This window comes from Abrus precatorius, unplaced genomic scaffold, assembly GCF_003935025.1.
Source record: "Abrus precatorius isolate BTA unplaced genomic scaffold, Abrus_2018 Scaffold10, whole genome shotgun sequence".
NCBI classification, from domain to species: Eukaryota; Viridiplantae; Streptophyta; class Magnoliopsida; order Fabales; family Fabaceae; genus Abrus; species Abrus precatorius.
Genome location: NW_020874292.1, coordinates 7,770,613 through 7,780,970, shown reverse-complemented (window position 1 = coordinate 7,780,970; position 10,358 = coordinate 7,770,613). Strand labels below are relative to the sequence as shown.

Here is a 10,358-nt window from a genome sequence, read left to right as displayed (position 1 = left end):
AGAACCACATTTAAATAACGACACGTGTCACGAGTTTTGAGTGATTAAAGAGTTGGCCACCGACGATCGTGATTCAAAGGGTTAAAGTGTACACGAAAAGAAAAAGAATCTTTGGAATTTTTGCCTTCTGCTGTGAGATGGACCACGTTGTTGAATGGACTTTGTTTCCAATTTTTATAATTTTAATTTTAGATAAAAATATGTTTTTAGTTTTAATAAAATTATTAAAATTTATTTTTGTTTTTATATTTTTAATTATTAGTTAATATAAAATAATTAAAAATGGTCTCCACCATTATTTAATCTTCACTGACTATTAATGTGACTAAAAAAATTTTACATTATCAAAGTTAATTTTGTTTTTAATACCCGTAAAATTGTCAAAAATTGTTTTTTAAGTCCTAAAAAAATAATTATTTTGATTTTATACATGTTCTTAGAAGTTTTGATTTAATTTGTCAGCATAATCTATTTTTCCATTTCTATCAATCTTTTATTCATGGTTGTACATAGTATACGCTTTTGAAAAAGTAAATAAGAGGCTAAAAGATGATTCTAAACTAAAATTTTATCAACAATTTGTTTCAATCCCTTTCCACTTCATGATATCATTGACTTACACATGCTCTCTTTATTAATGCTTACTATCATGTTTATTTTCGTGTTCATCGTAGTTCTTATGTTGTATTATTTCTCTCCAAACAATTTTTGACTTCACAATGTTAAAAATAGTTGTAACTCTCAACCTTATATTTATTATTCTTGCTATAGTCTTTAACTTTTTCAACAAAAACACTATTACTTAAATTCAAATCACATACACATAATTTTATAATTATTATTTACAAGAGAGAGAAAAGATTAATATTTAAGTCAAATAGCAGCAAATAGAGAAGCAAAATAATTTTACTTAATCTATCTTTGGAATAAATAAGAGAGTGAAGTTAGAATTGGTGGGGAAAAAAGTAAATTCTGATAATTTTAGAGTTTAAAAATAAATTTAACTTTTTAAATAGTAAAATGTTGTAAAGTTTTATAAGTCACGTCAATTATTAACAAAGATTGAATAACAGTAGAAATAATTTTGACGATTTATATTAATTAAGAATTAAAATAGAAAAAATTATAAAAACTAAAAATGAATTTTCAATAACTAAACACATATTTTACCATTTATTTTTTTTATCTTTTATTGTGTTATATATTTTAAATCATTAATTAAAAATTTAAATACATTTTATATTTTTTAAATAATAAGTATATTAATTTTAATATTTATTTATAAAATAACAAGAGAATAGTTTAAATTTATTTGCCTATATAAAACCAGATAAAAATAATTATAATTTTGTTTCTTTCAAGAGTATAAAACATTTTTTCTTGTGGATTTAATTTTAAATTTTTTATGCTATAACTAAATTATCGTTAATTTACTGGACAAATAAATCTCACCAAATGTAATATAATCTATGAGATACATACATAGGTAAAATAATTTAAATGTGGTAAAATATAAATAATATACATAAAATATGATGTTTTTAGCGAATTTACGTGAATATTGTGTTTTAAAAATGGCCATTGGCGAAATATTTGTAGAACTCAAACAAAAACCTGCAATCTGGAGACTGAATGACATGGACATCTGAAAAATTGCCACTGGCGATGTTTGACCAGGAAGCACCGTATCCATGTGAAGCAGTCGTTGAACACTGCAATGAATCTTTGAAAAATTGTCATTGGCGATGTTTGAACCATCAGAAATCTGCCACCATGCACTATTGCTTACCATGCTTGTCAGCTAAAGCAATTAAACGAGATTGACAATGCTTGACCCATTAGAAATCTGCCACCATACACTATTGCTTACCATGCTTGTCAACCAAAGCAATTAAACGAATATAAATCCCACTCTGGTGTAGCAAGAGAAGACATGGTGACGGAGAAAAAACGAAAGAAAAAGAAGGAGCATTGTGGGAGTTAGAATATAAAGGCCAGAGGGAGCATATTTATTCCTTATCTGAGCGAAGAATAAGAAAGGAAGCTATCTACGCCTTACAGTGACCTTTCCAATCGTGTTAAAAGGGAGCGAGCAGGAAGACTTTTATGTTTTTATAACATATAATAAGGATTGCCAACAAAGTCTTTTGGGTCCACGTCTTCTTTGTTTTGGACAAGAATGTCTAGTACGCAAGGGGAAATAGAATGCCCAAGGAAGATTAGTATAGGCAGAAAGAAGTGAGATTTTATTGGATTCCATTCTTAGCCACTCACGAAGTCCATGGTTAGGCTTCTTCAGATCAGAGGGGCAGCCAAAAAGTGAGATCACATGACTCCAACCCTTATGAGCATTTTGAAGGAGTGTTATGAGTGAATGAAAGAATATTTGAGTGAAAAATACTTAAATTTAGAAAAAAAAAATTTGAAAGATGGTTTGAGATAGTACATGTGATTCAAGTCAACATATTTCAGAAAACATCCATAATTTGAATGTAAGTGTTTTAAATTTTTATATTTTAATTAAAATTTAAATTTGATTACAAATTTATTATAATTATTTATGGTAATGTAATAATTAGTAAGTAAAAATTAGGTTGCTAAATATACATTTATGGTATTATAATTAATTGTTATTATTGTATTTATGTTGATAAATAAATCTGGGAAAGAAAATAATGTTAAGTAATAATTGAAAATATTTAATATAAAAAATAGAAAAGTTTGAAAAAGAAATTTTTTTAAAATCAGAAATAATTAAATTTGTACTAAATTAATTTATATTAAAATTTTTTTTTGTCATTTATTAACATATTGTAATTCATATTAAAGTGTTATCAATTTTTTTCAATATAAATTTTAGAACATTTGAGATAATTATGTTAGTAAATATAATAAATTACAATATGTGTATCGACCAGTACAATGACAGCAAAGTATGAAGTTGTATCTCAAGGAATATTCTCACTAGGTGATGAATGGTCTTTGCCATTAATGTCATGTGATGTTACACAACAAGATAGCACATTTAGTCAAACATCTGGTCATGAAGAGGAACAGAGGCAGGATTAAGAGCATGAGCAGGAGGAAAAGCAGGGTGTGGGTGATGATGTAGATACAGGAGGAAGACGTAGGGGATTTTTTTCACGTCTGTTACGTCCCTTTGTTCAACCTCCTGATAGATATAGTGCGTCACTAATCAAGAAGAAAAAGGGCAAATGAGGATAGTCATGAAGTTATTGTTTGATTACTTTATTATGTAATGTAAGAGTCATGTTGTTATCTGTTGTTTTATTTTATTTGATTAGTTCACGTCGTTATGTAATGGGATTTTTAATCAGTTATTTTAATTTGTTTGGTTATATTTATTATAATTGTTATTAATTTAAATTTTAATTAATCCATGAAATTAAAATATAATAAGAACAAAAAAATTACTAACTCAAACAACGACATTTATTATAATATCACAAGACATAACAAGACATAAGTAAATATTTTGAACAACTACAAACACCATGAAATTAAAAACAATTACATCAAAATAGGTGGTTCAACACAATTTATTATCACAACTACACATCATGAACTTGGTCATGGAGCATGAGGACATTGCCTTCGACTATGGTTTTCTACTCGACAAAGACTACATCATTTTGGTCTTCTCATTTCATGCATATTCATTTCATTAAGAAAGCGAGTTGATTTGGAATGACCTTTAACTGTGCGCTTTAAGCTGGGATTAGGACAGAGTTTTGGTCCTCTATAATGACGCCATGTGCTTTCTTTCCCAATTGCTGCAAACTCCTTCTTATAAACCTTGCAAACTTCCTTGATTGTGTAGACATTATCAACATAGCCACGCCAATCAATGTTTTTACTACAACATGCAGCAATTACGTGACGACATGGATATCTATCAGTATGAATATCACCACAGTCACAGTATCTTCGTCTAAGATCAACTCTATATTCTTGGCTATTTGATAACTCTTGAACACCAAAACTCTCAGATCGTCTATCAAATTGAGTTACATGCAAGTTTCTTGCACCTAACTCATTTGATTGTAATCGAGTTGTCACGTATTCAGAGAAAATATGTCTAGCCTTTCTCCGTGCATATGCTTCATTCCCTTTACGAGCAAATAACTCAGTCAATCGAAAGTAAGTTGCTCTTAATAGTTATGTGATTAGAAGATTTCGAGCACCTTTTAACACTGGATTAATGCACTCAACTAGATTTGTGGTCATGTGGCCCCACCTATGCCCTCTGTCAAATGCTAGAACTCACTTCTCTCAAAAAATTTCATCAACCCAGTTAGAGTATACCTCCCTACGTTCCCGTAATTTGTCATAATGAATATGGAATTCGCGTTCAGTTCTTGAATAACCTGCAAAAATTGACACGATTCATATTAGTTAATTTAAAATATATATTAATTCATATAACATTTTTATTTAAAATACATCAACATCGTGATACATACCCATGCGAACGACAAGTTTATGCAAGTATGGAGCCTTGAATCTTCGTAAAAAATTTGCTGCAATATGCCGAATACAATACATGTGAAAGGCTCTCGGTGGTTCTCACTCTCCATTGCTTCTTCTTAGTGCTGCATTAATTGACTCGTGTCGATCTGAAATTATACCAACATCATCTTGTGTGACAACGTGTCTGCGTAAATGATCAAGGAAAAAGAACCAGGCATCTAAAGTCTCCCCCTCAACAATAGTAAAAGCAATTGACAAAATATTCTGATTACTATCTTGTGCAACAGCCACTAACAGAGCTTGTATTTTCCATATAAATGTATCCCATCAACTTGCACAAATGGTTTGCAGTGTCTAAATGCTCTAATACAAGGACTAAAAGTCCAGAACACTCGACAAAATATTTTAACATTGGAAACTAACTCATCCGCACGATAGGCATTGACAGCATCTAACTGAACAACGGAACCTCGAATATTGTCACATATCGCTAAACACCATTGCGATAAGGCTTCAAATGAGGCTTCCCATTGTCCATAAAATTTTTCAATTGCCTTTTGTTTTCCCACCCATGCTTTCCGATATGTTGTTGTATAGTCATATCGAGACTGAATTTCACTAATAACGAGTTTTATCTTAAAGGAAGAATTAGACTCAACCGTTGACTTTATACATTCTGCAATTGTGTCTGAATCTGATTTAGTATGATCCTGAGAAATCCTTCCTCTTGTACATGTGTGCGGACTGTTATACCTTCTGATCTCCCAAATAAACTCGTTCCTTCTAAAACTAGCACGATGAAGCCATCCACAATCTATTCCATACCTCACACATTTAAAATAAAATGTATTTGGTTCTGACTCAACCACTTTGTAGTCCACTCCATTTACTATACTATAATACTTAATTGTTCGTATAATAATCTCTCTATCATTAAATTGCTTTCCAACATACAAGTCTCCATCTACATCAGAAAAATCTATGAAATGCAAACACAAATATAACAAATTAAAAAACTATAATTTAATTCATCAACAACATTTTTAAAAATAAGATATACCTAAATTTGCATACTCTGAAAACTCAGTTGCGTGCATAGCATCAAGATTTAATGAACGCATGAAAAGTGGCTCTCCAAATAGATGTTGGCCAATCACTATGTTTGACAAATGGATCTCATCATGACCATCGTCATCCATATCTTCATCTTCACTCAACTCACTGCTTTCATATTCTCCTTCAGAATCAGAGTCAACACTTTCATTGTTAACATTTATCCATTCTATATCTCTCTTTGGTACATTGCTTGCATATGTTTCATCAGCATCTTCTTCATCAATATTAATTGCAATATCTTTGAAAAAAACATATAACTTAATGGCAAGAGTTGGCGGATGATGCTGTTGATGTATTTAAAACATTTGTAAAACATTAGCATCATTCGTTATTGGAAGTGTTTGATATTGTACGAAACCTCCAAATATTAATAATGAACACCTATAAACAATACTTTCCACTGCCTTTGGAAACTCAAATATAATATTTTTAGTAAGCCAATGCTGAAGTTCTTCAAATGATACATTCTTTCTGATATATACACATGTTAGTCTTTCACACCTGAATAACACACCTTCACAAGTATTTGTAATAATCTCACCGTTAAAGTAAATCAATAAAAATACACTCATTTTTTTTTTCAATGATAAACTCACTTTTTCTATCTAAGATATTTTCTCTTCGCTTACTCTCTATCTAAAATCTTACTCTTGCAACTTACAAAGAATGAAGAACTCGGTATTTATAGGCAATTATCATAAAGTCGTCCTTGACGATTTTTAATTTTTTTTAATTATTTAATATCATTTAAAAGTTGTCAATGGTGATTTTTTATATACTTTTAGACTCTCAAAAGTCGTCACTGATAATTTTATGTACCTTTTAAATATTTAAAACTTGCTAATAACAATTTATATATTTTTTTAAATCATAAATGTTGCCACTGATGATTATATAAATATATAATATATTTTTTAAAATGTCATTATTGGCGAGTTTTTATATGTTTGAGATTTTTGACTTAAAAAACACCATTGGCGAGATTTGATAAGATCCCATATTCATGTAATAAATAAAAAAAACCATATTTTTTGTATTATTGAATATGAATACCCTATATAAAAACAGCCTATATATATATATATATATATAGTAATGTTGTTTAATTATATATCTTTTTTTGTTATAATTATATTTATATTGACAAAGAAAGTATTTACATATAAAAAAATTATTATGCCCATATTTTGTTTTTATTGTTAGTGACAAACAAAATAACTGAATAAAAAAGATAGATGTGACATGTCTAAAATGATCTCGCGAATCTACTTTACATTGGGGGTAACATTATGATTACGCAATAAAAATCCTAAACACTGCAAAAATAAGATACAAATTTTATTTAAGATAAAATTTAAATATATTCTCCTTATTTAATTTACGTTGCGCATCCGGGGAATCGAACCCCGGTCAGTACCGTGGGAGGGTACTATGATACCACTACACCAGATGCGCTTAGCTATCATATCATGTCACAAAATTAATTTAACAAATGGAATCATGAATACACACCGTAAACTATGTTCTTTTAAATAAAAATTTGTGATTTGGTTATGAATTATGTGTCCCAAGGTGATTTTTTAACTTGATATTAGTAATAGTACAAAATAAAGTTAGTGCATGTTTAGAACTACGTTCACAAGAGAACATATGTGAAGGCTACTCTCAATAGCATATGAATTAACGTGTATTTTTTGGTGACTGAATGCAGTACCAAATACACGCTTATTTGGTTTCAACTACTGAGTTTGTGGCTAAAACTGAAAAGTTAACAAAGTTGTGAAGCATCAACTCAACAATGCAAAAATTACAAGTACAATTATTAATCATACCAAAGTCTTCAATAACTGAATTAAAATCATAAGGAATAATACAAGTTATACAACATTATACAGGAAAAGCAAAGAATTAAATTTACTTTCGGATGTAGCATTCATCTACAGGCTACCCTCACCAAAATATGTGTCATGTTTTGCATAGCAGCACACAAGAAATAGAAAACTATGAAGTCTCTATGCCTTTTATCGACATCCAAGTTCAGCCCTCCCTTCAGCACCGATTGTCTTGTTTGTGCATAGCTTCTGGAGATCAATGTAGCCAATGATAGTGTCCTCAAAAACTGCATTGTCCAGCTTAGCATCATCAAACGTGGAGCCCGACAATACTGTGTTCCTAAATACGGCTCCTTCAAGATCAGCTTTCCCAAAGTTCACACGGTCCAAGACTGCATTTGAGAAGTCCACCCCTGTAAAATATCCTTGGATCATCATCTTGTTTATGTGGTAAATAGGATGAATCACAACTTGCATGTTTGACATATAATTTTTGGAACTTAATTCTATAAAATATCCCCAAGCTCACCATATTCCTGGAGAATTTAGTTACACACATGTTAATTAAGTTCCTTTTACATAGGAACTTATGCTATAAATTTCATCTTGAAACTTGTTGCGATAAAATAAAAAGTGTTTGGTCTGATAAATCATACCAAGAAGCTTAATCAAAATAAGTTAAAAAGAGCTTACGAGAATTACAAGTTATTTCTACAGGTTGTTCATAAACTATTTTTAAGGCACATGTTGTCATGAGCTCCATGATAATTATTAAAACATCTTTTAAACAAATCGGTATATCCAGTTTTGGGAAAGATGGATAATATCAAGGTGATTTTATATCTTTCACTATTCACGCTTAATAGATCGCTCTCAAAAACTCTTCATAAATATAATAAGTTCACCAGGAAAAAAAAATTTGTTCAAAAACATGATATTTGATCATCTATGAAGGTTGACAAAGCGACAAACTAAGCTAACATTAAGTTGGTTTTGCACAATTGCACAAGTAAAAAATGTTACCTTTAAAGCTGGCGCCAACAGCATAAGCCTTTGACATCACAACTTCTGTCATGTCAGCACCATCAAACTTAGCATCTGACATGAGTGCTGCAGAGAGGGATTTCCCCTTCAAGTTGGATTTTTCATTTGTGAAATCACAAAGCCGGAGATCTAATGGTTTGTCATATACACCATTTGCCTGACCAATTGTGTTGCCAATAAATGCACGCTCGCACCGATTGGGTTCAGTTGACAATGGGGGAAGTCTCTGCAAGGACAACATTTGTGTTTGTCTTTCACAAATTTATACTCACAGTAACATTTATAACTGATATGATATGTTAACGATACTAAAACAGAATAATTTGAACCTTTAATATGTAGAATATAATAATAATAATAATAATAATGTATGGTTATATCTGCAAAGTTGTGACGGACATCCATCTGAGGCTCTTAGGATTTATCCACAAGACTATTGGAACTACACGATGAAAGAAATGTTTCTGAAGACAGACTAAATTTAACCAAACTTCTAATAAGCTTCCTAGTCAAACCCCAATATCTTATTGAGGAAAACATGACTCCAAACTCGGTAGTGGTTTACCTCAAGTGTGCTAACATGTCAAAACCCGAGTGTTGTAATTTGAACATATTTGTTGCATTTTGTTATGAAGCCAAGAATAGAAATGGAAAAGAAAAGAAAGATTTTATTAAATTGAATGGAGAAAACAGAAAATAGGAGAGAACTCCTTTTCCAAGAGTTTTCCCTTCACAAAAAGCAAAAACTCAGTTTACACATGACAACAAATCTAAATGCCCTTTCCTCAACATCTTCATCCTATTTATTTACCTCACGGATCCCTTCTAACTAACTTCTTTCACTACTTAACTACAATAACTATCACAACTATAGCTGCTGTAACAACAGATTGTCTATATCATGTAAGCATGGAAAGAATTAAAAGATACATAGAGAGAGCAATCATTTCATCTCTTCTAACCCTAGTTGATATCTTCATAGCAAAATCTGTTTCTAGGGCCTAATTGCTACTTCATCCACAAAGCACCTAATGAGTTCAGTAACTATCATGCTCATGTAACCGGCTTCATTACTCTAATTAAGAAACAAACACGTTAAGTGATCTCCTTCATTTTTTGATTGCTAATCTCTCAGAAAATGAAATTTCCTTATTGAGTATAGACCTAAAGACTGTGGAAATTGGCCTCCGACAGCAATGCGAGAGCTTAACTTGAATATGAGGAAATTTGTCTGAATATGCAGTTTACATGACTACAAGAAAGTCAGGGAACCCCAATGACCTAGCAATCTATTAAATTTTTTATTGGACTTATCAAAATATCTGGAAAAAAAATAAGATTCCCACTTTCCTAGCAAATGCACAGAGAATGATAGTTTTGTCATCACTGGTAAAGATTAAGCTTTAGTTTAAACCTGAGTAGCAGCCATAAGGGGAAATGTAGCAGAAGTAACAGTGATAGCTGCAAGAATACCACAGGCCATGCCCTTGATTCCCTTATTTTGAGATCCATCTAACTCAGCTACTCCTACCAAAAACATAGGTCACACTAATATTTATATTAACAAAACAAATTTCACAATCAAACTTTTTTATACGAAGATTAAGAGGGGTAAAGGGTCTTCACTCATTCCCTGGATTTTACATAACACATTGACATGTTGGAAGCAAAGTACTAAGAATCATACAACATAAGAAAAAGAAAGAGTGAGAGCTGAACCAGAGCAAGAAATTCTGAGAGTTGAAGGAGAAGGGGTGAAAGAAGGGCGTTTGGTTGAGCAATTGGGAATTGAGAAAGCGTTTCTTGGGAGTGGAATTGAAACGTTGGCCATTCTTGTCTCTTCAGTTTAGAGCTTCCAGTTCCAGACCACTCCAC

The 10,358-nt window shown here is 31.1% G+C and overlaps 1 protein-coding gene and 1 non-coding gene across 3 annotated transcripts; both read right to left on the bottom strand.

The window, feature by feature from the left end:
* Positions 1–6,991: 6,991 nt before the first annotated feature.
* TRNAG-CCC lies at positions 6,992–7,062 on the bottom strand. Its single transcript has one exon. It is a non-coding gene; the product is annotated as a tRNA-Gly (tRNA).
* Positions 7,063–7,261: 199 nt separating this feature from the next.
* Positions 7,262–10,358, bottom strand: LOC113846743 (thylakoid lumenal 17.4 kDa protein, chloroplastic). Of its 2 annotated transcripts, none has more exons than XM_027475341.1 (4): positions 10,203–10,358; positions 9,898–10,010; positions 8,463–8,709; positions 7,262–7,852 (listed from the first exon to the last, which is right to left on the bottom strand). In XM_027475341.1, the coding sequence occupies exons 1-4, from the start codon at positions 10,312–10,314 to the stop codon at positions 7,629–7,631; spliced, it is 696 nt and encodes a 231-aa protein (XP_027331142.1). In that variant the 5' UTR covers positions 10,315–10,358; the 3' UTR covers positions 7,262–7,628. The 2 variants fall into 2 exon arrangements, with proteins under 2 accessions (XP_027331142.1, XP_027331150.1); XM_027475349.1 differs by having other exon boundaries at positions 7,379–7,852; positions 9,898–10,004.

Coding starts and splice junctions, on each gene's coding strand:
- LOC113846743 (XM_027475341.1), bottom strand. CDS start 10,314: ATGGCCAACGTTTCAATTCCACTCCCAAGAAACGCTTTCTCAATTCCC. Junction 10,011..10,202: donor TCTCAGAATTTCTTGCTCTG/GTTCAGCTCTCA, acceptor TGTTTTTGGTAG/GAGTAGCTGAGTTAGATGGA. Junction 7,853..8,462: donor TGTTGGCGCCAGCTTTAAAG/GTAACATTTTTT, acceptor GATATTTTACAG/GGGTGGACTTCTCAAATGCA.